At 39.2% G+C, this 27,541-nt stretch overlaps 1 protein-coding gene and 1 long non-coding RNA gene across 19 annotated transcripts in view; one reads left to right on the forward strand and one right to left on the reverse strand.

The window, feature by feature from the left end:
* Positions 1 to 27,415, forward strand: part of GK (glycerol kinase) — a 39,717-nt gene extending 12,302 nt beyond the window's left edge. For 5 of the 18 annotated variants that reach the window (XM_083612374.1, XM_083612360.1, XM_083612375.1 and 2 more), the window contains 14 exons: positions 421 to 530; positions 1,876 to 1,942; positions 4,143 to 4,160; positions 6,410 to 6,445; positions 8,283 to 8,350; positions 9,454 to 9,496; positions 9,852 to 9,932; positions 10,771 to 10,849; positions 11,596 to 11,692; positions 11,956 to 12,040; positions 13,572 to 13,692; positions 15,398 to 15,541; positions 15,876 to 15,956; positions 18,782 to 18,914. In XM_083612374.1, the coding sequence (XP_083468500.1) occupies positions 421 to 530; positions 1,876 to 1,942; positions 4,143 to 4,160; positions 6,410 to 6,445; positions 8,283 to 8,350; positions 9,454 to 9,496; positions 9,852 to 9,932; positions 10,771 to 10,849; positions 11,596 to 11,692; positions 11,956 to 12,040; positions 13,572 to 13,692; positions 15,398 to 15,541; positions 15,876 to 15,956; positions 18,782 to 18,885 (1,134 nt within the window). In that variant the 3' untranslated portion in view covers positions 18,886 to 18,914. Of the gene's footprint in view, positions 1 to 420; positions 531 to 1,875; positions 1,943 to 4,142; positions 4,161 to 6,409; positions 6,446 to 8,282; positions 8,351 to 9,453; positions 9,497 to 9,851; positions 9,933 to 10,770; positions 10,850 to 11,595; positions 11,693 to 11,955; positions 12,041 to 13,571; positions 13,693 to 15,397; positions 15,542 to 15,875; positions 15,957 to 18,781; positions 18,915 to 22,971; positions 23,059 to 24,684 lie in introns of those variants that run through there. The other 13 variants (XM_083612362.1, XM_083612361.1, XM_083612372.1 and 10 more) reach the window with 7 other exon arrangements.
* LOC310762022 lies at positions 1,957 to 6,402 on the reverse strand. The gene is made up of 3 exons (XR_014547796.1): positions 4,157 to 6,402; positions 3,352 to 3,434; positions 1,957 to 3,246 (listed from the first exon to the last, which is right to left on the reverse strand). It is a non-coding gene; the product is annotated as an uncharacterized lncRNA (long non-coding RNA).
* Positions 27,416 to 27,541: the final 126 nt, after the last annotated feature.

The raw sequence follows: 27,541 nt of genomic DNA on the forward strand, positions 1-27,541 counted from the left end.
GAAGAAAGATTTGCCTTTGAGGAAAGGTTTGCTGTATTATTCTTGCATATATATACTATATTAAGATAACTGTTCCTATTAAAGCCGAATACTGGGGCCCTTAAACGATCATGACATCCTCAGAAACAGCCTTGGTGTCTACCAGTACTCCCTGCCACTCCCTATTTTATTTTAGTTTAATGAGTGTTTTTTGGGGGGAGGGTAAGCATCACCAGTTTTTGTTCTATAGTGATTATAACTGTTTCTTATATTTCTGAATATGCCCTGTGAGCAGGAAAAGATTGGGGATCCTTGACCAAATTCTTTAAATATAGTAAGAGTGAACAGTTGTCTACCAGATTTCCAACTTCCATTTCTACGGAAGCAGTGATGAACTTCTAGTTTTACTGATCTGTCTTTGCTTTTTTTTTTTAATTTAAGAGTTTGACAGGTGGAAAAAATGGAGGTGTTCATTGCACTGATGTAACCAATGCCAGTAGAACAATGCTGTTCAACATTCATTCGTTAGAATGGGATACTGAACTCTGCAAGTAAGTAACTTGTCTGTCCATCTTCTTCAGTGCCTAGATTTGCTTTGACCATCTTCAAAAAGCCATACTGACGTACAGGTTTCTAAGCAGGTTTACTTGAAAATAAATTCTATTAGCTGAGTGGCACTTGGTCCTACTAGTTGTTTTTCCAGGGTCACATGCGAAAAACTTCTAAATGGTCTGTGTTCTGAAACTAAAGAACAAGTTGTTGCTGAATAGCAACGAGTTTATCTGATTCCGGCTTTGTAATAGGGATCCATGTGGAGCTGCATGTGTTTGAAAGATTAGTACACAATAGATTCTGCAGCCATTATTGCTTATGGTAAAGGTTCAAATCCAGCTTGTCAAATGGTAGGTGGTCACAAGATGCATCACAATTCTGTGCAGAAATCATTCTGTAGCTGTAAAATATTGGGCATAAAATCTCATCGAATTAACCACTAGACTCTAAACTGGTAGGCCTCAAAATGTTATTGGATTACGTCTACCATCATCCCTGGCCATTGACCATGGTGGTTGGGGCTGATGGAAGTTGGAGTCCAACACTATTTTCAGGGCCACAGGTTCCTCTCCACTTAGTAAAATTGCTGTTCACTTCTTCCTCAAATTATACAAGACTCACTTTTAAAAATTCATTTCGCACTGTGTTTAACACACTTTAATCAAATTTAATTTGGGAGTGTGGAATTTCAATTGGTTAGGTACAACCAAACATGCATTCATGGATTTTCTGTGATAACCTGATGGGAGCAGTTCATTCCATAGCTGAGAGAACATTTGGATTTAATTGTGAAATATTTGATGGCATTTTTCTACATCACAGCTAGCATATAATTCTGCTTTAACCTTTGAGAAGCGAAAGTAGTATTGTCGTTTATTAGTAGTATACATAAGATTGTCACTGCTGGCTGCTTGTAAACTCTTCTTGAGGCACCTGTAGCGATGGGGAAGCTGATCATTGGAGCTTGGAGAGATGCACACATGAGCTCAGGTCAAATCAAGCTCCAGAATAAGTAAAAAAGAGTTATGCATGAAGTATTTACATCTACACATCATGAGGGCTTGCAAACCTTTGCAACAATTTTTAAACAAATGATAACTTTATTAGCTAAGGAGAAACTCAAGCGGGACCTCCGTTGACCACACAAAGGTTTAGTTTGGGAACAGTGGTAAACCAGATTCCAGTTTTAACCAATCAGAAGAAGCATTTAAGTGGACGTTTCTTGTTTTGAGGCAAACATTATGTGCCCCATATATTCTCCATCCACCTCCAGTTCAACTCTTTAATTAACAACCATAAATAATTTTGTATTAACTTTTGGAAAATGTTGGGTTTCCTCCCCAGATTTTTTGGAATTCCTATGGAAATACTTCCCAAAGTGCGGAGTTCCTCAGAGATCTATGGATTGATGGTATATATACAACTTTTCCTTAAATTCTTTTAGTTAACAACATATGCGTGAATTGTGCCTGCTTAATCTTGATCGAATAAGCTGGATAACTCAGTTCTGTGAAAAAGTTATTTTTGTAAAATAGGAGAAGGAATAGATTTTAAATTGGACTGTTAACTATCCTTCTTCAGAAAAGTTACATTTAGAAGATATAAGTTACTGTACAATTTTGTTTATATCTCCCAATATTTTATATCTTATGAAATTATTGTTTTGTACGGAAAACTACATACGGAATTTTTGAACTGGCATAGAAATATGTATCGGTGCTCTTCCTTAACTAAGGCTGCAATCCTAACCTACATTAACTAGAAATATGCTCCACTAAATTCAGTTGGACTTACTTCTGAGAAGACATGGTTAGGGCTGGGCTGTAAGTTGGGGCAGAGTCCTGCAGAATTTGTGCATGTGGGCGGCTATCAACGAGGTGTGTGTCAGGTTTCTGAGGGCTGAGTGTACATTTAAATCAGCTGAAGGACAGCAGGTTGTAGAAGGCTGTTATAGACACTTCCACTAGGATCTAAGGTCAACTTCTCTAATGTTACAGTTGCAGCGAAGGAGTTAATATTCTACAAACTTAAATGTTAGTGTAGAAAGCTGCTGTCTGAAATATCTTTACTATGTTCCTAGTTAGTGACTCATTGTGAGCATTGGAAGAGTCTTGAACCCTTTCCCTGCAAAGACGCACCCCTTCTCACCCTAGGAAGCCACTGGCAATCAGTGCACAGGCTGAACTCCTGCTATGTATGCTGATGTTGGGCCTTGCAGAGTGTGGGGTGGAGACTGATGGTGGCTGAAGCACCATACACGTCTGGCCTGTGGGAAATAGCTCAGTGGTGATTCAGCATGTCTGGTCCACTATAGAACACTCTGGATATGTTTTCCATCTGAAGATCAGCTACTGTAATGTTGGTTTGAAAGTTCTGTACAATTATGAACTGGAAATGGTCTAAATTTTATTAAAGAAGTGATTGTTAAAATGGGTATAAAATGACAAGACACAATATTCTGTATTCCCAGACTTGGCTTGTAGAACAGTTTGGCAGGAGCCCTCTTTTTAAACAAGTACTGCAGCTCAATTGAGTCACTATCTAGAAGAAACTTTGACCCTCATTCCCAGATAAAATCTTATCAGCGAATACTATATGATAATATGCAATTATCCAATTTAAATTAGTTTATGAATGCTCTTCACAAGAAAAGTATTCCAGCTTCGTGGACGGGGTGTTTTTCAATAGTGTGGCCCAAATCTCCTTTTGTGACCTCTGCAGCTCAAAAAAAAAAGGGGGGGGGGAGCCATTTGCTTTAGACTCCAGTTTCTGAACTACCTTTAAATGGAAAGTGTTTGTGAAAGCAATAGAAATACTCACAAAAATTACTTGATACAGCTGATCTGTTGCTTAAAATGAAACAAATTGTACTTTCATTTCCCTCAAGTAATAGCCTCTCTGCTCTGTATGAAAAAGAGTGTTATTGGTGAATAGAGTACTGGTATCGGTAGTGGCCTTTTAAAATTAATTTAAAGCATTTGGATTGTTTACAATAATAAAAAATAGAGCTATAACGTTAGTGTCTTGAATACAACATAAGCCATTGTGAATTCCTGTATTTCATTGTGGGATGTTTAGGGGAAGGTTGCAGACTTTTAAAAACAAAGTGCTTGGCAAATAGTCTCCAACTGAACTGAAAGTGTTTCTGTACAAAAATACTTTAACCAAAATTAGGGTGGCTAAACTTTCAATATTATGAGTCTTGCACCTTTTTAATAATTGAAGAAGAGAAGAAATGGTTGCCAGTACAGCTTATCACAAGAACAGTAAAAGCTGCCTTCTCCCTTCACTTACTTGTCAACTATTAACAATGCAGGATCTCAAATTTTGAAAGGTTTGGCCTCTGATATCAGTAATCTGATATTACTGTTAAGTAAGTAACTAGGGCTATATACTTTGAGTCATTTGAGAATAGAAGAGTGAAGTTCATTACTTTGAGTTCTAAACCTTTTGAATGTTTGCTTCAAAGTGTGTAGGTCTGATATTCATTTTACCCCAAACAGCAATTTATAGGAGGAGAATTGACTACTAGACTACCAAGCTTTGAAACTGTGAACTTGTTTGTCTCTCTTCCCCTCCTCCCTTCCCACTACTTTTCTCGCTGACTATAGAAAATCTCCCTTACCTTGGTGAGTAGGATTTTGTTAGGATGTCCCCTACTCACATCTCCATACATTCTGCTTAGATGCAGTGCATTTCTTTAGGGGGAATCCTGTAGCTTTTTGAAAGGGATTGTGTCAGGCGGCATCCTCAAATCAGACTGACTGAATCTGAAGCTTTTATTAGTGGTTCTGTTGAGGTGTTTACACTCCCCACCTGCTTAAAAAAAAGTTAAAATGGGAAACTACTATTTCTCACTCCTAACTTTCCTTGTGAAAGATTGTATGAATTGAGGGCAAAAACACTGAAGAGGAGGAATATTAGTTTATGGTATATATCTCATCTCACCTTCAAAGTGCTATTTAATAAGGCATCCCCAAATGGAAATGCACTGACTGTACTCTCTGCATGGCTTCACAGAAGTGCTACTGCTCAGTGTACATACACACACACACACACACACACACACACAATGCACCCTGCAAAAAAAAAAAGCTGGTTTTGATGTGGGTGGCTTGGTGGGTACTAGGTGTTGGCATGCCTGGCTGTTTGCAAGCACACAAACATGTATTTCTTCTTTCTTTTTCAAGAAAACATCACAAACTGTTCGATGGTATCTTACAAAATGAAATCTCCTGTGTGTTCTTCCGCTAATACTCTGCCACAGTCACACCTGTATGTTAAGCACTGACCTCCCATTTTGAAGCATGTTGTTTACCATCTTATTGTAGCCCCACATGTTATCAAAAATCAAGTCGTACTCTGTGCTGTGCTTTAATATGTGTATAAATGGTAGAGCAAACATTAGCTCTTCGATGAACTGAGGTGTGGAAAAGAGACTGCCACACTTGCGTTCCTTGACTGAGCAGAAAATGGAGGGCTGGGCAGGGATGTGGGAATCAAGAACAGGCCTCCCATTCAACCTCCTTTCTCTCTTGTATTTGCCCAGTTACATGTACCTTGCAGTCCTGATAAGTTGGTTGTTATTGTACACTGTTTTGGGGCGGCCCATCCCATTTTGCCACCTGAGGCGAAAAGAGGAGTTGCCTCTTCTCAGTTCTCTGGTGGCAGGCGCCAGCGCCACCATAGGTGCCTCCCACCCCACCCCCATCGCCAGAGAAATGAGGAGAGGCAGTAGCGAGAGCTCACTGGAACCGTCGCCACAGCTTTTCCTCACTTCTTTGGCGGTGGCGGCAGTGGGTGGAGTAAGTAGTAGGCAATCACTAAAGTGGGATTTGCCGCCTCTGGATCTGAGGCACTCACCTCAGTGTGCCTAATAGTGCACAACCATAGTGTTACCATCTGCCCCTTAGATTATTTCTTCTCTCCCCAAGTCATTTCCAGTTTAGATGTGCTCGCTGTGTATGTGGCCTATTTCACAGTGATACCAGTGGGCATATAGAAGTAAAATCGTGCTGTGGCTGTCATATAACGCAATTCCTGCTAAAAACCAGTTATCGCATCCTGGTTTCAGCCAAAGTTCAATCATATAATGAACAATGTTAGAATTTTTGTGTTTTTTTATCTAAATATACATATAGATGGTCTGATATTCCATTTGTAACTAAAATCTACTATTCTGCCATTAATTGTAGTTTTCCGTCATCTGGAAATATTGTACTGTTTGCATATACCCAGTGGATCCGTTGCTAACTTGTACCCTGTTATACTTATTTCTGTTTCCGTTATGGAAGAACAATATGTTGTAATTCTTATAATATTCAGGATTTGTAGCTTTTAAAGACTTTCCATAACCTTTATCTTTGGTACCTGGTTTTTTTTTTTTTCCTCTCAGAAGCTATGGAGTTTGAAGAAACTGAATACAAATTAAAATTGTCCCTTTGCCTTGTGTGGGAAATTATATATAACTGAGTAGTAAATTATTATTCCAGCTATATAATAAAGGTGGGTTTCTGTGGTGCTCTAGTACAAGAGGGACTCTGCTGGACAGATTAAGTGGCAAAGGATTTTCTTTTTCTATCCCCCCCCCCCCCATTAATTGACAGAGATGTCATGTGGCCTTTCTGTTTTTCATGGCCTGTAGGTGATTAATTTTACTTTTCAAAGACTGTGTGTGAGAATATATGCATACAGCTCAACAACATTCAGTATACTTCAGGATCTTTCTTTTTAACAGCATTGATAGACTTGCTTGACTACGGCTTTGAGGTTTTCTAGCTGTACATTGCTTCGGTTGTTCTTTAAATGATGGAAAACCTACTAGATGAAAATTAGTGACGTTGAATAACTGTTTAAAAATGTATTTGTTTTGCTATAGAGTTCTGGAGCTTTGACTGGCGTACCAATTTCTGGGGTGAGTTCCCTAACCATGTTGTAATTTATTGGTACTATTTCTGAATACAGTGGAATGTTTGATAGACCTTGTTATACTTTTTAAAAATGGAGGGGGCGCAGTCAGTAGAAACTACATGTCTAAAGTATCAGTTGTATATGCTAGTAAAAATAAGTTTAAGCTGCGATCCCATATACACTTACCTTGGAGCCCATTGAGCTCAGTGGGACTTGTTTCTCAGTAGACTCATATAGGATTATGCAGTAAGTAGACAACTGAAAACATAACTAGCATCTACTGTGCCCAGCCTCAAGCCTGGAGCAGATGGTGTAACTACAACCAGTTACTGTGGAATTAAATAGATGCTTCCAGCCAGACCTAAGTGCCAATAACTTTCATTTTAGGGGTTTTAAATGGTGTTCCAATATCATGGGACACAAAGGATAGCAGAATACAATGTAGAAACTGAACCTTTCACCTCTCTCCAGCCTCTGTGAGGAAGGAAGGAAGGAAGGAAGGAAGGAAGGAAGGAAGGAAGGAAGGAAGGAAGGAAAGGGAGCAAGTACTTGCCTCCCATCCTGCCTGAAATGTATCTGCATAGGAGCTATGCTGCCTGGTGTAGATTGCCCTAATTACCAAGAAAAAAGACTGATTTAAGTTTCCTATATTATAATTCACAAGTTTCCAGAGCAACACATTTTGGTTGCAACAACAGTTAAAACAAGCAAAAACAAGTCTTTAGACTACCTAAGAGCACAGAGGTCTGGTCATAAAGTTCCCGTATTTCTTGCACTACACAGTTATGTCTGCTAAGACACAAGGGGTGCAATTGTGAAATAAATGGATTTGTTTAGCCCTCTACTAATTCAAAAGGCATCTGACAAAATCACAGAAGGGAATTGTAGCTTTTAGCTTTTATGTAAAAGGCTAATTGCCCAGAATTTTCCACAAGTAAGGATAGTGATTACTTGGCAAAACAGTATTTTTCCATGAAAACAAAGTTTTCTTTGAGGATCATAAATATTTATTATTTACACAATAAATGTATCAAATGCTTGTCCTCAAGTCTTTTTTTCCTTTTAGGAAAGGCAGGATTTTTATAGTGATGGATATAGTTAAAAAATAAGTGCAGAATGTTTTTAAATAACATTCAAGTTTCATTTTTAAACTAGGTTGTTGTTGAAAGCAGCATTTACAGCACACTCCTATACATGTTAACTTAGAAGTAAGCCACACTGAGTTTGATAGGACTTGCTCCCAGGTAAGCATGTGTAGCATTGCGGCCTTAATGTAAACAGAATTTTAAAGGCAAACATCTGATTTCATTCTTTTGGAAATGGGCATTCTGTCCATTTCCTCCTCTGCATTTTGGTTTGCTTGTATTTATTTGTATCAGTGCTTCCAAACTATTCTAGATGTGCAGAAAAACTAGGATTATCCACCATTCTGGATCTGCAAGAGGCCAATATATTTTTTTTCCCCAGTTGAGAGAAAGCTAGTTTCCCCTAAGGTTTATTGAAACTGGTTATGTGAGCTTTGAGCATGCTCATTTGAAAATGAAGGAGGTCCTGTGGTAAGATAACCTTCAGGAAAAAAATATTCAACTATCCAGAACAAAAGTCTGTCATTTATTTATATATTAAATTTATATACGACTCGTCATCCAAGGATTATAGGGTGCTTTACAGTATAAAAGTTCTCCAAACTGTAGTGCCATTGGTGTGTTTGTTTCTGTAAAAAGTATTAGCGAGACAACGGGACTTTAGCTGAGCCAAATTGTAAACAAAATAGATCTACTTTAAAAATTAAATATGCAGGTATACTTTGACTGAAGTTAATGAATTATATGTACTTCCAGTGCTTAGGTGACCAGTCTGCTGCTTTAGTGGGACAAATGTGCTTCAAGGATGGTCAAGCAAAAAATACGTAAGTTTAACCTGAGAACTGACACCTACATCATTGCACCCATAGATCTGATACAAAGTGGGGTGGGCGTGTTAGAGGATCAGCTGTTTTTAAGAATGCACACTGTGGGATAGCCAGTGTAACACAATGGGTATGTGATGAAACTGTGAGTCAGGAAGATCCTACTTTGAATCTCACCTCTTGCAAGAACATCTCCATTGTCCCTTTCCAAATGTTGGACCCCAGCTCCTATCAGCCCACAGACAATGGTCAGGATTGATGGGAGTTATAGTCTAACAACATCTGGAGTGCTACATGTTTCAAAATCTTGATAATAATGAATCAGATTGATGGTTTTTTTTATTAACTTGCTACATAATTTAAAATGCATTTGAAATACCTTGCACACTTGTGTAAGATACATGGCCTGTTCTCCTTCCCCTTCAGTCTATTTCTGTCAGCTGTACTTCAGATCATGCCAGGCCCAGCAGATGAAGAAGAACTGGGTTTCTAATAAAATAAGTGTCCTGGGCTAAACATAGTCAGGAATAGGAGGTTCTGCAGTGCCTTGGTTGGAAAAGCACTCCATATCCCCACCCATCCCCAAACCCCAACCTTATTTCCTGTAGTTTTTTGAATGGACTCGAAAATCGGAAGTACGCATGAGTCAGTCCACCTACCTTTCTCCCTGGCTAGCACACACAGCAAACTAAATATGCAGACTAAAGCTTGCCTCATAATGCTCCATACAGAGGATGATGGAGTATGTTCCAGTGTGAATTAGGGACGCTTGCCCTCCCAATTTGACATATATACATAGGTACATACATACACCAATCCTGAATGAAGTAAGGGCAGTGGTAGTGGCTGGAAGTGGAGATAGAAGGAAGACTGCATTGCTTCCCCAATCCAGTGTCAGCTGGTTTGCCACAATTCAGCCAGTCTTTGCTAAACTAGGTACCGGATTATGGCCGTTTCTATGCAGAGGAGTTGTCCTACTATACCAACATTCCAGTTATGTTACTACTGTTTTGATATTCCTAGTCATTTTATGGCATGGCATATGTCTGATTTCTTATGCTTCATTTTGTAGCAAATAATAACTTTTGGTGTGTGATCTTCAGGTATGGAACAGGCTGCTTCTTACTCTGCAATACAGGTCAAAAGGTTAGTGCTGGGAATTAAACGACTTGAAACCTTGGCAAATTGCTACTTTCCCCAAAGAAATAGCTCTTGTTGTGTAAAACTCCCTTAAAAAAATTTTTTGTTGTGTCCTACAAATAAAATAAAGGTTTTTTTTTCTGTGCCTATGTTCTGTATAATTTACATTCTCACTTGAGCTTACAATATTCACAAGCGTACCTTGTTTAACATGAAGGTCCCAAAGAGGAAATGTATTGTGCTAGAATGCTATGGGCAGTTGGGCAGTGTTCAAGATAACATCCAAGGGTAAACTAACATGATAGAAATAATTAATATTTTCTAGATCAAGTAATTACATATTTTTTCTTTTTGTCTCCAGCCTGCAATTTCTGAACATGGCCTTCTGACTACAGTGGCGTACAAAATGGGCAGAGACAAACCTGTGTATTATGCATTAGAAGTAAGTATAATTATTTTTCATATACTATGGGCTTTTGAAGGTGCCAAGTTGTTTCTTTGGTTTGTAATACCAAGAGGTGGACTACCGTATATGTACTATCAATGACTGCAAACCTACTACAAAGGGCGTGGGTAATAGATGCAAGTTAGGTGTTTTTTGCTTCTTTGTTTTGTTTTTGGCAATATTATTATTATTATTATTATTAGTAGTAGTAGTAGTAGTAGTAGTAGTACCCTGCCCATCTGACTGGGTTGTCCCAGCTACTCTAGGCAGCTTCTAACAAATATAAAGATATAATAAAACATTACACATTGGAAAACTTCCCTATATGGGGCTGCCTTCGGATGTCTTCTAAAGGTTATATAGTTACTCATAGGGGTAGGGGGCAGTCTCTGATGTCAAAGGGCAATGTTCTGTAACTCCACAAAAAGTTGACTTGGTAGAGGCTGGTTCATACATGCATATCTGTTACTTGATTTAAACTGAGTTGCTTTGTGCTTGATGACTGGCAGCTATGTGATTTTACCGCAATGAAAAGTTTTGTACTAAAGGTGAGGTGATACCAAATCATTACAGGCTATGAAGCAGATCTGTGACTACTCTTGTCGCCTGCCTGCCCTAATGATGTATGTTGCCTGCCCTTATGATGTATGTTTCTGGGACTACATCCTCAGCATCTTCTTTTAAGTCTGGGACTCCTTTAATTATGAGCCCAGCACCTTTAAGAATTCCAGAACTGTGAAAAAGGCATGCCTTGGTTTTGCGTGTTGCCTTTCATGATTTGCTCTAAGAGTGAGAGTGAAGTAACAAAACACATTAACTTGCCCTTTTCGTGTAGGGCTCTGTTGCCATAGCTGGTGCCGTTGTACGTTGGCTGAGAGACAACCTCGGCATTGCAAAGTCTTCAAGTGAAGTTGGTGAGTATCAATAACTTGGAGTAGCTTATTTTAGTGAAGAGTTGCTTGATCTTCCCCTTGCCTAGGATATGTCAGTTTTAAGGACACAAACTGTGGCATGCATTTGGTATTAGAAAACTGGTAATATTCTGTGACATTTATAAAACCAAATGTCTGGAAGAGATTTATGAGTTTAAATGGATACATGTAGATTTCTAGTCTTGCATCCTTTTATTGTTTTTGGAAATAGAAATCACTACGTTACAATATCTTACTTGGATACCACTAGTTGGAGCAGATTTAAAAAATAAATAAAATAGCAAGAGTTTTCAGTGCTATCATTCACTAAGGATGTTATCTTGGGCGTATGTCCCATTGAACTCAGTGGGACTTGCCTTTGAGTAGACATATATAGGATTGTTGTGCAAGACTTCTCTTTTATTTGAAGACAAGAGTTTCACTTTTTGGCATGCTGCTAGATGCCCAGGAATGCTCTTGTTCTTTGATACACAATTATAAATAATTAGAATTGGGACTCCTATTTTCCTTAGTTAGTCCAATATTTATTTACTGGAGTAATCTGGGTGACGACATTTCATAAATTTGGAATTTATTTTTTATTTCATTTTTTAAAAAAACATTTCTAGACCACCTGACCTTTAATTGTAACATTTGAGTGATAAGCAACTGACAAGTGTAATAAATAGCAATAAATGTTATTTGCTCCTGCTGCGTGAAGATAAACTCTATTTTGGCATTGGTTTTAGAGAAACTTGCTGCTGAAGTGGGCACTTCTTATGGCTGCTACTTTGTTCCAGCATTCTCAGGATTATATGCACCATACTGGGAACCCAGTGCAAGAGGGTAGGTATATCAGACCAAATGTTTAACTTAAAGAATTTCAGGAACTGCCAATATTTAATGTTATCCATTCTTAAGTAATTGGGCCAGATACACAGTGGGATGTTGTGCATCTTGCCAATATACACTTCTTGCCAGCTGAGAGGGCAATGTGCACACAGCAGCCACTGTGCGTTATAGGGGGTGCTGTGGCAGCCACATGAGTCTTTAAAATAAGGTTTGTTTAGTCTTGATGGTAGATTTTGCTTTCCTTTTTCCTTCTACAGAATTATCTGTGGCCTTACTCAGTTTACAAATAAAAACCACATTGCCTTTGCTGCACTAGAGGCTGTCTGCTTCCAAACACGAGAGGTATGGATGAAGGGTGCCATTAATGCTGCTTTGATGGCAGTGACAAACTTCTTTTTAAAAATAATAATAACAGTGAGTTGTATTTTGTATGATTCAGATGATTTAAATTGTATAACCTCAAAAGTTTGTGGGGAGGGTTGGCAGAACCAAAGGTCTCAAGTTGTTCCGTATGGTTTAAAGACTAATGTTAGTAGCCAGGTCTGGTTCTTTCAATAGGCAAAGTGTGAGACAATTAATTTTGGGCGCCATGAAAGAGCATTAGAAGTTTAATTATTAATTTATTGCTCTGTTTTTAATTCCAGGGAGAGGCAGTTATGGAATTGTCTGCCTCAAGTACCAAAATAATTTGGCTAACCTTGGACACTATGCACCTTGACTGTGGGCAGAGCATAGTATTTGCTGTTCTGCCTCAGGCAGCATAATGTCTTAAGCAGGAGCTGCTAGTATCATGAGACTAATCTGTGTACCTTGAGAAGAATTATTGTCACAGACTGGAGCATGAATTTAAAAGCCTTGTTTTTAATTTTAAAAGCATGTGGAACATCTTTTTCCCCCCCAATACTACACACACACACACACACACACACACACACAACATGGGTGTCTCTGACTTCAGGATATATTTCCATGGGCCAACATATCTGAATGCCTTTGAGTTGTAGGACATTTCATCTTCTGGGATATTTGCTCAAAATGCAGATGAAATTGTCAAGTTTTTTCCACTTTCAATCCCCGCCCCCTGCAATTTCTTAAAGATTTGATTAATTTCAGCATATGCCTCAGGGCATGGTTTTTCTACAAAATAAATGAGGATGTCTAGTTTGGCCTTACAACTTTTATTTCTTTAAACAGCTATGTTCAAATAAGGCAGGTGTGGCCAAACTTGGCCCTCCAGATGTTTTGGGACTACAACTCCCATCATCCCTAGCTAACAGGACCAGTGGTCAGGGATGATGGGAATTGTAGTCCCAAAACATCTGGAGGGCTGAGTTTGGCCATGCCGGAAATAAGGCATCCTTGTGTGTGCTGCTTAAATTTAAAGGGAACTTCAGTCAGATTCCTGCTGTTATAGTAGCACCTTCATAATGATAAGTATCCCACTACAGTATTGCCCAAGCAGAAAGAAGTTTGTGCAGCCAGGCTGTTTCTTATATTTATTCTGCCTGCAGTACCCCCCAAAACCCTCTCCAGATAGTCACATAAACCCTTTGAATTGTGGGGGCTGTGTGGTATATGTTGCAGCTGGAGGGAGAGTTACTTGAAATTGGGCAGAGGGACTGGGACACAATCTGATTTCAAGCAATTCCTTCAACCCACTGCAGGCTTCTGTGATACAGCCTCCACTATTGGGGAGACCCTGACCCTCTGGAGAAGATTTTTAGGATACAGGGTGCAGGGGCAGCTAGAGTAAAAGAGAGAGAATCATTGCACAAGCTGCCTTCTGCTTGCACAGCCGTTAGATACAATCCAAAGAGTTTTTCTTCCTGTTGAAGAGATTTGTGTGAAATGTTTGACATGGTTCTCTTTTAAGATATTGGATGCAATGAATAAGGATTGTGGGATACCATTGAGACAGTTACAAGTAGACGGAGGAATGACCAACAATAAGATCCTTATGCAGCTTCAAGCTGACATTCTCTGTATTCCAGTAGGTAAGCAATAATTCTCTTGGTGCTTTTAGTATTATTACTTACAAGGCCAAATAAGTATGACGGTTTGAATAGACAAGATAACTTGCCTTCCTCTCCCTTGGAAAGGTTTCAATTAAAGATTTATATTGAAAGTATTTCTTGGAGCAGCTGATGCAGCAAGATGCTTAGAACTACTTATGTAGGCTGAGTCATAAAAAGTTTGGTGTTCTGAATACAAAACTGTGCAGCTTACATCTGCATACGTGTTTTTGCTAGTTAATTTTATCTTCCCGTACTTTTCTGGATCTGTGGAAAATGACTACTTTCAGCTCCTCTCCATGCGGTTAGAACGAGCCCTTCACATATGTGTCCTTTAACCATGACTGAACAATGTTCTTTCCCAGAAAGAATGTCCTTTAAAATATGTGTGCCATCATCCTGTCAAATTTCCTTCAGGAGAAGGAGGCTGGTTGCTCTCCCTGTTTTTCATGGTAAAAACATTGCCTCCTGCTATAGAGGTTGCTATGGAAGGCAATTTCCTCTCCTCGCCCGCCTTCCCACACACACAGAATTGTGATAAAGGAAGCAAGCTCTCTGTTAAATGAATCGTGCAAAGGGGTTTTTAATGGAATGTGGTTTTCCCCCACAAACAATATATGTACAGAGATTCACAATAGTGTGCTGGCTTATGTGGGTTCTATTTTATGTATGTCTTCCAAGTCCTCTTTGGGTCATGACAGTTTCAGTAAATATCGCTATGCAACTCTGTTTTTGAGGTCATCTGTAAAAGTTCAAAATCCAGCAGCATATGTTGACCTTTATATAGTTCTAATGATTTGGGTGTAAACATTAAATTGGATGAGTGTAATACAGGGCAACAGACACTAGGGGGCCTTCAACTAAGGGCTCGTCCACACTTTTCTGCTTGTCCTTTGCCTAGAAAGCACTGGTCCAAGAGGTTTCTGGCTTGTCTCATGCTTTCTATGCATGGGTCTGAACAGTTTTGTGTTTGCCCCACAGCTTTCCCTGGGGAAACATGTTGTTTAGCACTGAATCACAACAAACGGCAATCCGCAGAAAACCCAATTGCCATTTGGTCCGATTCAGCTGTAAACCATGCATTTTCCACGGGGGAAGCAGCAGGGCAAATGGAAGTGTGAATGAGCTTTAGTTTTACTCAGAGAAAATCCCATTAAAATTAATGAACAGTACTAAGAGAGGTCAGTTACTTTCAACAGATTTACTCATGAGTTAAACTTGGTTGAATACTACTCTAAATTTGGGCATGTGTTGGGGGGGGGGGGAATTCTTTGACCCATGCACTATTTCAAACTTAAGAAGATATTATTTAAAAGACACAAGCTTGCCCTTTCTCCTTACTCATCTTTTATTAAAATCTCTGGAAGCAAAATAACCCCGGGGTTAATTAATTGCAATAACATCCAGGATATTAAGATCTTTACAGCTGTTACCAATTTCCTCTACTTTGTTTCTTAAGAACCAGTGCTGCTTTCTCTATTATTATTTTTTAATTAATAAGCTATATATATTTGGTTTTAACTCAGATTCTCATTTATTTTTCTGCATTAAGCCAGTTAGAAGAACTAGAAATAAGGAGGGGCATTTGTAGATCAAAAGATGAAAATTGAGAAAACAAAACAAGCATGCTGCTTGGTGTTCTAACTTCACTTAAAATGTGATTACTTCATTATTTTTGGCTTATTAGTAAAGCCATCCATGCCTGAAACCACTGCACTGGGAGCAGCAATGGCAGCAGGAGCTGCAGAAGGAGTGGGAGTCTGGAGTCTGAATCCTGCTGACTTTACGGCAGTGACCAGTGAACGTTTTGAGCCACAGATCAATCCTGAGGGTAAGGAGGAAACTAATATACATTATCCATTATCTGGGCATTCATCAGCCCATGCTGGGCCTTGGCAAATTCACATTACTTAGAGGGACTAGTGCAGTTTGTTCCATTGGTATAATTAGACTAGTAGAGTGAGTGCGGGTGTGTTCTGGGCTAAAAGTACGGTGCTTTTTACACTTCTGTTTGACTGTTGTTGTCACTTGATAAAGAGTTCAGGAGACTCTTATCTAGATGTGACTAACAAGACCAGTCCAGGTCTCATATGACTAGATAACATTGCATCAGGATATGTGTGAGAGGTTAGAAATTGGGATGAAAATTTTCCTTGCGGTTTCAGAAAGCGAGTATCGCTATACCAGGTGGAAGAAAGCTGTTCAGAAGTCAATGGGCTGGGAAACAACAGAACCACAAGTAGACGGTAAGCCATTACAATTATTCGTAACTTGTGAAAGTTAGGCTGCGTTTTTGTTAGAAGAATGTCGTTCACCTTTTGTGATTAATGCTTTTGTAAACAGAGGCTCCTCTCACCTATTTTGTTTGAAGATAAAGTTTTTAACTGGCTGCAGCAAAGAACATACACAGCTTTTTTAACAGTTCTAACTTCCATAACAGGTGGTTATGGAACAACTCGATTATAAATGCTTTTAGCCAAGTATATAGAAACTAGAGAAAACTCTATGGCACCTGGCAACATCTAAATAATAGCTATCTGCTTCCACTTGACTGCCTGAGTTAACATTTTAATGATAATTTTATATGGCTCAGGAGCTCAGTCTAAAGGTTCCTAAGCAGAATTACCTATGCATTTTGCAAATCAGAAACATGTTTTTATATGAACAAATGCTAAAAAGATAGAGTGGCATCAATCCTTTTTTAAAAAAAGTTATTTGAAACCAGTGAAATAGAGGCTCTGTGGGACTTTATTCTCACATGTAGAGAATAGTAAATAAATTGGGTAGAACCAATCTATGGATACTATGCTTTCAAGTAGGATTAATTTTAAATAAGAGAAGCTGTCCTATCTACTGTGTCAGCAAAAGGCAAGAAGGGGCTTGCAATCCCACATTGACTGAAATAATTTGGCTTATAACAACCAGGATAGAAAAGTATGTGTTGAACAAAATTTACTGATTCTGAGACTTATAGATTGCTATTGAAGTCGCATGAATAATATATCCCAACTCTCATGTTGAACATATTAAACTTTGGCTGCATTTCATTGACCCAATTCACACATTACATTAATCCATAGAACAAAACAAACTATGGTTTAAGGTGAATGGGCAGTGGTAAGTCAAGAACAATCCTTGAAGAGAAACTAACAATGAGTCTAGATTCTGACAATATAACAAGCCAGACTCTGAAGTCCAGACTCAGCTGGAGGGGTGGGCAGGGGGGAGGGAGTGCTACAGGAATTTTTCAGCAGCATGTGTTAGTACTCTGTTTACATTAAACCAAAGCTTGTATCCAATTAAGTTCAATTCAAGAGTAGACCTAGTGAAATATTGAGCCTAAGTTAGCCATGCCTATTAACTTCAATGGGTCTTCTCTGAGTTAGACTAGCATTGGGTACAACCAATTGTTTTAAACTATGGCTTAATGTGATGTGAGAATCAGGTCATTGTCATTTACAAAATAGCACTAAAGAGCTGGCCTGTAATGAGATCCTAAGTATGCGAATTTGAGATGCAAGTCCTATTTCTTTCAGTTAGATTCCCCGCCCCCCCCCTTTGTAGGTATGCTTAGAATTATAGCCTTAAACTGTAATGATTTGATTTGAGCTTTTTTTCCAAAATACAATGATAAAGCACAAAGTTCTGTGCTTTATCATTAGATTGTTATAGATGCATTATAATATGAAATCTGAAGAAAATAATAAAATATTGGCTCCTTCAGCCAATGGGAAGAAGTTGCATAAACTAGATCAAAGGTTCTCAAACTTCGTGATTTCTGGGTGGAAGGAGTCCTTGGACCCTTACTGAATACTATGGCTTTTTATTTCGTTAAAGCCTTAACAGCTGCAGAGGCAAGTTTTAGTTAAGTAAATAAAGTATCTAGTTGTTGTTTCTTCATTAGAATAGGCATATAAAGAAGAAACTCAAGTTTAAAGGTCCATGTTCTTACTAAACAGTAAAAGTTGAGGGCAACACAGTAATAGGAGAGAGGGCATAGTATTCCCAAGAATAGAGAGAAGATTTGAGAAATGCTGGACAGTGTTCTCTCTGATTTGTCCTGTACATCCAGCCTGTGGCTCCATCTTGCAACAGAAACAGCTGCTGCATTCAAGTGTGCTCTACTAAACGTGGTGGCATTCAAGATAATATGGGGGTAGTAGCTCTGTGAGCTTGACCTTTTTACACACACCCTTTCCCCCAATGTTGGAAATAATCACTTGGTGCTACTCTTAGCTGGGCAAGAGCCTAGATTTATTCCTTCACTGTGCATACAGGTGAGGTCTCTATTCTAGTTGTTCCCTCCCCAAAGCAATGGAACAAGGAATGGTACCTATCACCAGTCCTGGTTAGATCTGCAGAAGAGGCCATGTTCTGGCGAGGGTGTTCTCTGTGATTGCACTTATCTATGGAATTCACTCCCTGTATATATTTGCCCACCACACCTTCTTAGATGTTCTGTGCCAGGGTGAACACTATTATTTTTGTCTCGGCATTTAATGGTCTGGTTCACATCAAGCATTCAGCAATAGTTAACTATAGTTTAGCATGAACAGGCAGCATGCTGGTGCTAAAGCTCACTGTTTTGTTTCTACCCCCACTCCTGGCTGTTCTACATCAAGCACAAAAAACCATAACCCTTGGCTTTTCATTACAAAGGAACACAAGCTCATGGTCTGTTTCACTCCAAAGTATCCTGGAGTGGGAGCCCAGTTTGTTTCTTGACTCCCCAATACAAAGCTAGGACTTTGGTGTTTTTACTGTATTTGAACCTTAACTATGGTGTTTATGTGTGAACCAAGCCAATGATATCCAATGCTAATGACACTTACACTGTTCTTAAGCTTTGGTCTTCACTGGCTCTTTCTGTGTTCCGATTGTGTGTGTGTGTGTGTATCTGTATATATTAATTCTCTTAAGTTATCTTGCATAGATACTGCATTTATAACTCACCTTAGTGACAGTGCACTTTAAAGGCAGTTTAGCAATGGCTAGCAGACATGGAAACCTCTGTGCTGATTCAGAGATTAGAAAAATGACACTGTCTTATGTTTTCATCCCATCAATATAGCAGCACACAATGAACGTAGACCCAGACCAATAGAACAAGAATTTGAGACTGAGGAAGAACAAAATCTGTGTTTCCTGTTTTGGGCATCAGGGTTCTCCTCATGAATGTGCGCAATAAAACAAGGAAGAAACCAGCTCTATAGGGTGTTGTGTTTTATTCACAATTAAATCAAATGAAATGCCCAGAAGCAAAGCATGAAACTATATCTAAAGTTAGTATTTCAGTGAAATCATAGTTAATTAGTTTTATAGTGCTATCCTGCACATGTGTACTCAGAAGTAATGTCACCTTTAAAGATCTAGATAGAAGTCTGAAAATTAATCTGTTTTAATAGCTTAAGTTTCAGAAAAAATGCTATGTAATTATATATATATATTTTTCCTAGTCAAAATGAATTATGAAGCCTTGATTTTTATCAAAGAACATATTTACTTTTCTCTTTTTGTCCTTCATGGAGCTTTGGGTATTTTGTTCAGGTTCTAGCAAGCGACTCAGGTCTTCTCTAAGGCTGCCATTTTATGAGATCCCATTTCTTTCAAACTCATGCTATCTTTTTTTGCAAAGTAATTCTAAAGGCATCGTCATTGCAGTGTTTGATTGGGAAGGTCTGGCTTCAAATCCTTGCTCAGCCATAAAGCTCACTTGGTGACCTTTGGGCCCGGTCACTGTATCCCAGCCCATAAGCCCAGCCTACCTCATAAGGTTGTTGTGAGGGGATAGGGGAGACTTGTCACTGTTTTGGTCAATCATAGGAAACATAAACCTTTCCTAGATAAAAATCAAAGGAAAGGCCACCTACTTTCTCTTGTTGTCTGTGTCCCAAGCAGGCTTAAACTTTTAAGTAATTTGATGTGGCAAGGTGGTGAAGGCTACACTATGAAGTTTAATAAAGGCACCCACCAAAAAAACAAAAATAAAAGTCCCTCTTTAGATACTGTGTCTCTCACACACCTCATCTAGGGAAGTCATTTATACAACTCTCCCTGCAGTCATCATACACTTTGTAATGGTATTAGGTGAGTGAGTCCTCGCAACAACAAAAGACCAGTCTCTTCCTCATTCTGTGGTGTGTCCCCACCTCAAGATAATAATTTCCTTCTCCCGTAGCTCCAGCAGGAATCCTCCCCATAACTAGCTGTTGCCATATCCTCTCTTTTTCCTGTGAGAGCTGAAGTTTGTGAAGGTCAAGAAACAGTGCTTTGCTGGTTACTACTATTTTGTTTATACTGTAGTTTCTCTAACTCTCACACATGGCCCCCCTAAGCATTTGTTGCGATCGCAGTGGAGCTGCTGTGACCTGTCATGCAGCCACAAAGGTTACAGTGAAGTAAGAGGTGGAGTGGGTACCAAGGTGGATAGAGGTGTGTGTAAAAGAGGTACGAGGCTCTGGGTGTTGTGGGGCCTAGAGCAACTGCATCAAACACACCATGGATAATCTAAACCATGGGTTGGTAACCTAAGGCCCATGGGGCACAAGTGGCCCCCGAGCCGTTTGCTTGGCAAGTCCCCGCACGCTGCGCTAAACCAGCGCGGCGCGGGGACTCGCTTCTGTGGCGCCGGAAATTGTGTCTGCTCAGGCACAGATGCCGGAAATCGTGTCTATGCAGACGCCAGAAAACGTAGGGGCACGATCTGGCCCACGGAGGGGGCTCCGTGGCAGTGAACCTGCCCAGGCAAGGTAAGCCTTGCCGACCCCTGATCTAAACCATGGGTTGTCCACTGGTCCCTACCACTCACTAGTGGGCGTTTCAGGATTCCAGGTGGGTGGTAGGGGATTCTACAGCACAAGCTGAATCCTTCCATTGAGAGATGAACGTTCTGTTCATCTCTCTTGCACTCGGTGGTTAGCAGGAAGTGTGGGCGGGCACAAGTGTGCAAACGCACATGAAAGCGCGAGCGAGTGTAATATGCGGGAAGAGGAAGTGTGGTAGCCAAGTTTGAATCCCGCCCCCCTTACTTGTGTCTTGCTTATGTTTGAGGCACCAAGTGGGTACATCCATAGGCATAGGCTGCAGTAGAAAATATCCAGTGGCTCTGCCTGTGAATGTATCCACCTTGCTTGGTCTGTAAATGTATCCATCTTGTATGGCCTGGTATAAGGCAGGCATGGCCAAACTCCGGCCCTCCATCAGTTTTGGGACTACAATTCCCATCATCCCTGTCCGCTGGTCCTGTTAGCTAGGGATGATGGGAGTTGTAGTCCCAAAACAGCTGGAGAGCCAAGTTTGGCCATGCCTGATATAAGGTAATCAAGAAAGTAACTGGCTCTGCCAAGTGGTGCCATACGCCAAAAAAGGAAATAATCTAAATGCAGGAGAGCGATTGGTGGGGCGATGTTATAATATGTTTGCAACAGAAGGGGAGGAGTGGGAGCTGATGCACGATAGCAGGGACAGGCAGAAGCGGAGCAGAGTACTTGTAAAATAGGAGAAAGAAGGAAAGGAAAAGTTATAGGCAGGGGAAGGAGATAATTGTTGTTGACTAATAATAATAAGTGTGCTAACTAACTCAACCTTACTTCTGGGCATTGCCATAAGGAAGGTAAAAGAAAAGAGTAAAAAAGGAGATGAAAAGGAAAAGGAAGAAAAAAATAGAAAAAAGGGAGAAAAAAAGAAAAAATAGAGGAGGAGAGAAAACAGGGACAGGCAGAAGCATAGTGTTTAGAGTGGTTCATGTTTTGGCAAGTTACGTTTTGTTATCTTATAAAATAAAAGAAAGAAACAATTTCAATTTATTGTTTTCACATTGAACTTCATAAAGGTAAAAACATTATAAACATGCATAAAGTAGAAATAAAAAGATAAATTTAAGTACTTTAAAAAAACAACAACCCTCCTTTCTACTTGCGCTAAAAAAAAATTGAGCTACTGCAGCACTGGTGGGCGGTAAGGAAATTTTACCATCAAGAAAGATGCATTAGTGGGCGGTAGGTAGAAAAAGGTTGACTACCCCTGATCTAAACCTTAGGTGCTTTCTTTGTGTACAAACCAAGGGAAGAGGTTGCAGAGCTCTTCATTGTTTTGAAGGCTATTACTTGAGTCTTTTGATAACTTACCAAGAAGACTATAATGGAATACATGCTGTGTATTCCATGCTGTGTCCAAGAATGTTTGAATAGGTCAGGGATGGCATTTTGAGTGTGTTGCGACACACTGCTGAGTAGGGTATCTTTGATATAGAGAGGAAAAGCTTGTTGCTTAATCAGCAAAATTGGTGTGAGGTGGGTTAGAATGTAAATGCTTGAGAACCATTGAACTAGATGCAAGTTTTTGTTCCTGAAGGCAGCTTTAATCATAGAAACAAAGAATTGTAGCATTAGAATGGACCATGAGGGTCATCTAGTCCAACCCCCTGCCATGCAGAATTTTTTCACCCAACATGGGGCTCGAACCCACGACCTTGAGATTAAGAATCCAACGCTCTACTGACTGAGCATGTATGCTGCTCAACTAGTCAAGTTGCTTCTTGACCTTATTGTTGCCTAGTATCCATGTATAAAACAGTCTAGATTAGATAACACTATATTGTAAGCCAGTGGTTTTAGCACATCTGTAAGGGATCATTGGGTGAAATACCGGTAAATACTGCTATTTTGTGCTTTTGATTGCAGTCTGGGTAGTGGTAGATACATATTCCGCTTACTGAGGTTGTAGTATGCATGATGATGGAGCGAATAGATTCTTTGAAGGGGGTACCCAAGGGACGCTGCACATTCATTAGGCTTTGTTCATGCAATCTTCCTCTTTTGAAGAGAGACTTGCATATGCAGGCCTGTGTCTGTAGCTCTTAAATTGCACGTTAGCATGTGTGTGTTTATGAATATATATGTGGGCAGAGACACACATGCACGTGCCCCTCCATCACCCATGCATTCTCTCTAGAAGAGTCTTTTAAATACTTAACATCAGCTTTGTTTTGGAGTTCTGTATTGTCTGCTTTATTAATATTTGATTGGCTTTGCCTAAATCACATTGAATATTGACATTGGATACAAAGTTGGAATATATCTTAGCAGAAAGGCTTGGCTCAGCCCTAATTATTACAGTGTGTTAAAACTATCTGTAGCATTTTGCAGATGTTGCTGCTTTCTTGTAATTTTTATTTATTTATGTGATTCCTAAATCTTGCAATTTACATGTATCTCTCTTTTGATTTGCTTGACTGGAACCTCTCCTACTGGATGACATCAGGTGAAACTAGTATCTTCTGTAGTCTGCCTTTGGGCTTTTTTATAATGAATAGCCTGTTAATGTTAATCGGAGCAAAGTACATCTCAGGTTAGTTTATTATTATTTGAACTAGCTTATTTTTACAAGGTTATCACTGCTAGTTTGTTTTCAGTATTCTTGTTCTGTGTTGAATAAACAGTGGCACAAATAGCTACAGCTTCTCAAGACATTGATTTAAGATTCTCTGGAACCAATATTTTCTGTAGGACTTCTGCTGTCAGCCACACTGCCATGATTATTTTTTTAGCATGATTATAGGTTCTGATTTTCTACTTATTACAACAAAATTATGCATTCGAGTTATCCTTTGAAAGCTCAAAAGCTACATAATTTATTTTAAGAAATCAGCGTTTGCAGACATTACGAGCAAATCTTTAGAACTTTCTGGGCCAGCAAATAAATGCTTAGGGTGAGCCAAACAGGCTGTTGTTCCAATTCAACTCTACAAAGCTGACCTGCTGATATTTCAAGCACACTGTTAAGGTCAAACCATCATTAACATCAAAAAGATTTTGTCTCCTAAAAGAGTGTGCAATTTTGTTGGTTGGTTGGCTAGTTGGTTTTTAAATTTCCCTCAAACAAATTATATTGATGATCTAACTTAGTCATAAGATTAGGGTCTCACATTTGAAAAGGTCATGGTGATTCAATATTTTGATATAAACTTCCATTTCATTTGCAGCTTGTGGAGAATATTTGGTGGGCTAATTACTCTGGATCACTACTGGAAAAAGTATACGCATGCAGCAAAACCACCCCAAGTACTACTCCTTTTTAGAGTGATGTAGCATGCAGGAATAGCCAACATGGTGCCTTCCAGATGTTGATGGATTACAATTCACATAATTCTTGATGTCTGACCTTTATGGCTGAGGCTGATGGGAGTTAAAGTTCAACAAAATCTGGAGGGCACTACAGTGGCTGTACCATGCTGTAGAGAATAAAGTTAATTGTGCTTGTGTACATGCCTTAGTATGTTACTAATAGCAGAGGGAATTTCATGGATTGTGTACTTGCAGTAGATCTGACAGGTGAGTGTCATCTGCATGGGACTAGTGCAGTATGTTTCAGTGCACAATCTAAATTCTATGGATGGTGTCTATTTTTTTCAAGGCAGTGAGCCCATTGCAATTTATATTATGAAGCTGTAATTCACTTTAGAGTCGACCAGCGGTTTGTAGGTTTGTGGTAGATATGTGCAGTGTTCTTCCCATGATATAGAGAAAAACATTTGCAGAATATTAGTACCTTTATCAGTTCACCTTTAGCTGACTTGTGGGGCATGAATGGGCTTCCTATCCAGAATTTACCTACTATAGCTTAACTTAATCATTTCAATGAGACTTGTGCAGGAGAAGTTGCCACTGGATTTTTGCCTCTGAATATCAGACCCATCTTTTGTATTCTTTACTACAATCAAATCTTGAGGCTATGTTCCAAAAGATTTGACAGAGACTGGACTAAGCCCTAATTGTTCTTTGTATTGTGTTTGCCTCTCTCTACAGAGGTGATACCTATATGAAGACTTTCCTCTTCTTTCTCCACACACCCCCCCAAAAAAGAGAAAGAGAGAACTGCCTTTAGCTAAACCTCTCCTCAAAAAGTAATCATAAACATTGCATTTTTTTTCCAGCAAGAAGTATTCAACACCTGACAATATGTTTTCTATTTAAGGTAATTGCAAATGAGGCTCCTTAATGGATTTCCAGGAGATTGCAGCATCCGAAGAGAATCTGGTGCTCTCTTCCAATGTCATGGGATTGTTTTGACTTAGTTAATTGTCAAAATAACATGAATATATAGGAGAGGACTTGAACGTGGAATGAGGAACACACACAACATTGCTGCCCCATGTTCCCTACTTAAATGTACACTGGGATGCAAACCTTTCGTTAACTTCCTCCACCATAATCACCTGTTTTATACATTTCGACATGGGAAATTGCCACAAAGAAAAGGGTTGTATTATTGTCAACTGTACGGTTCAAAAACTTGGCACAGTATGCACATCTGTAAAGTCATGATGGCTTTTTCCATTTCCTAGAAAATTGCCCATAATGGTGTCTGCCAGTGCTATCTCTCTAGTGACCAATGGAGCAACGCCTGTCTGTATCGTCATCAGTTTAGACTCTTCCAATATTGAAGCGGTTAATGGTGCTTTTTCCTTACACTAAAACCTGAATAACTGATTTATTCTCTTCTGTTCATGTGCATTGTCCATCAGTAATGAGGACCCTAAATCCTGAAAGTGCCACAAGTTAATGAACAATATTATTTTTCCAAACATGTATTTAAGATTTAAATATATGTGCTTTCACTTATACATTAGCAAGCCAGAGACCTAAGCAGCAAAGAAGCTCCACATGCAAAGTACTACGTTAAGGTGTAAAGATACAGATTAAATAGTTTTGGATGCACTTGTTATGTTTTCTTTGGGCAGCAGGTGCAGTCCAAATGAACCTTTCCATTGTTTGGATGTGTTGGAGCTGGTGGTATAGGAATGGGAAAGTTCAGGACCAAAAGTCGCCTCTTAGCATAGCCACATTCTGGACAGTGGCAATTTTGCGTCTTGGGTGCAAGTGTAAGTTTTTAGGCATGAAAGCAAAAGCACTAGTTGCTACCAAAAAACGTCAAAGCTAAACTGACACATTTTCAAGTGATCCATTCTACAATCTTTGGAGGGAATTGTTTCTTTTCTTAAAAAAAAATATCAGTAGAAACACCTGTCAGCTCACAACCTGGTTCCCTTTTCCGCCGTTACCATCATTGCCACCACCATCAGATTTTTCTCTGTATCCCTTTTGCTGAAATTGGAATGCTGTAAAGGAACAGAATAATGGAGTGGGAACTATATTAGAAAAGGCAAGCAAGGACAAATAACCCCTTCAAATCTTGAATGTAACAGGGTTTCATCAAAGGTCACTCTGGTCCTCCCAGATATGTCCCCCACATTATCTTTTTTTTCTGCTGCCAATGCTGCCTGTAGCTGGAAGGAGTTTTGATTTCCACATCTCTGAAATGAATTGGACATAAGAACGTGTTGGATCCAGTCTGCCTTGTCCTTTGAGATGCCTCAGATTGCTGGAATGTACCCAAAAATGGCAGCAAAAAGTAGCTCCTATGTGGATAAATGACATAGCTTACTCCCTGCTATAAAATCTCCTGCAAAAGATTATTTTTGGTAAATAAAGAGGGCTTGGTGTAATCTTAACATGAAATTGCCTGATTTGAAAGTTTGATGTGTATTTCTAAGTATGTGCACTTAGGAGCCAAAGGGAATGTGCATGCTCAAATGGTTTCCATGTGTGTCTCATGTGACTTTGTCTTCACTCTTACAGAATATTTGTGTTTGATCACTTGGGAAATAACATTAAGCATTGGAAATTCAAAGGATTTTAGGTCTTTATAGGACACTTAATATCAATGCCTTTTCATTAAGTGCAATGAAAATCTAAAACAATGGTCTCTGAAGCTGCAGCACATTCTGCACTTGGTGTAAATTCTAGAATACTCTTGACAACGTTGTCCCTTAAATGTAGATTGGGTTTTAAATGTTTCAGCATGTTGATAAATGTAATGACAAAAGCAATTTGGAATATTGGTTTGTGTCAGAACTTCTGTACATGTGAACTTGGTAGTAGGATATGTAAAATTCCACGTCTTAGCCTTATAACTTGCACAGGCACAGTGTAGCTTGGACTGTATTTGGCAAGCCAAGGCTTTCCCCTGCTAGCACAGGGGACAGCCTTGTTCTCTTACAATGTATTCTGCTTATTTCCATGAGCTTAGCTTTCAGAGGAAAGTGGGAGGGGAGAGCTTGCAGGGGGCAGGTGTTTGGCAGGCTGAATAAACTGTATTTTTCCTAGGAAGCCAATGGAATGGACACAGACCTAGGGTGTTAAGTGTGTGATAACACTGGGTTTCAAAGATATGAGTTAAGTGCCAAATACTAACCCCTTTTTCCAAACAAATGATGAAACAGCAAACCATAAAAGAACCTGGAAATCACTTGTTTCTTGAGCTGCCTTCATATGTGTTTGGCTGATGCTTTGTTAAACAATGTGTGATGGGCAGTTTCAACTACAGTTGCTGGGGGGTATATAGGACATTAAATTATTTTTGTGAGATTATAATTACAGTTGCAATTTTGTAAAATGTACTTAATTCTTTTTTTTCTACAAAACAGAATTAAATTAACTGTTCACTTTTTGTGAATGGATTCTTGTGATTTCTTTCCCCTATATATTGTGACACCTTCAAATTTAAATGGGCACATGGAAAGTATGTAACAGCAACTCTGGCTGGTTTTGCACTGCTGAGAATACATGTGACTTAAAATGACCTAAATCTTGTTTGCAATTATGTTTGCAATGGAAGCCACGAATAAATTTAAAATGAAATCTGATTCAAGTGTGTAAATGCTTTACTGTTTGTTGGTTTGTTGGTGGGAAACAAGCAAATTCTACTTCACAAAATCTCACCCTGGGATTATGTTTTTCTTGCCTTAAAGCACGGGTAAGCAAATCAAGGC

Source organism: Podarcis filfolensis (assembly GCF_964270895.1).
Source record: "Podarcis filfolensis genome assembly, chromosome: 4".
Lineage (NCBI taxonomy): Eukaryota > Metazoa > Chordata > Lepidosauria > Squamata > Lacertidae > Podarcis > Podarcis filfolensis.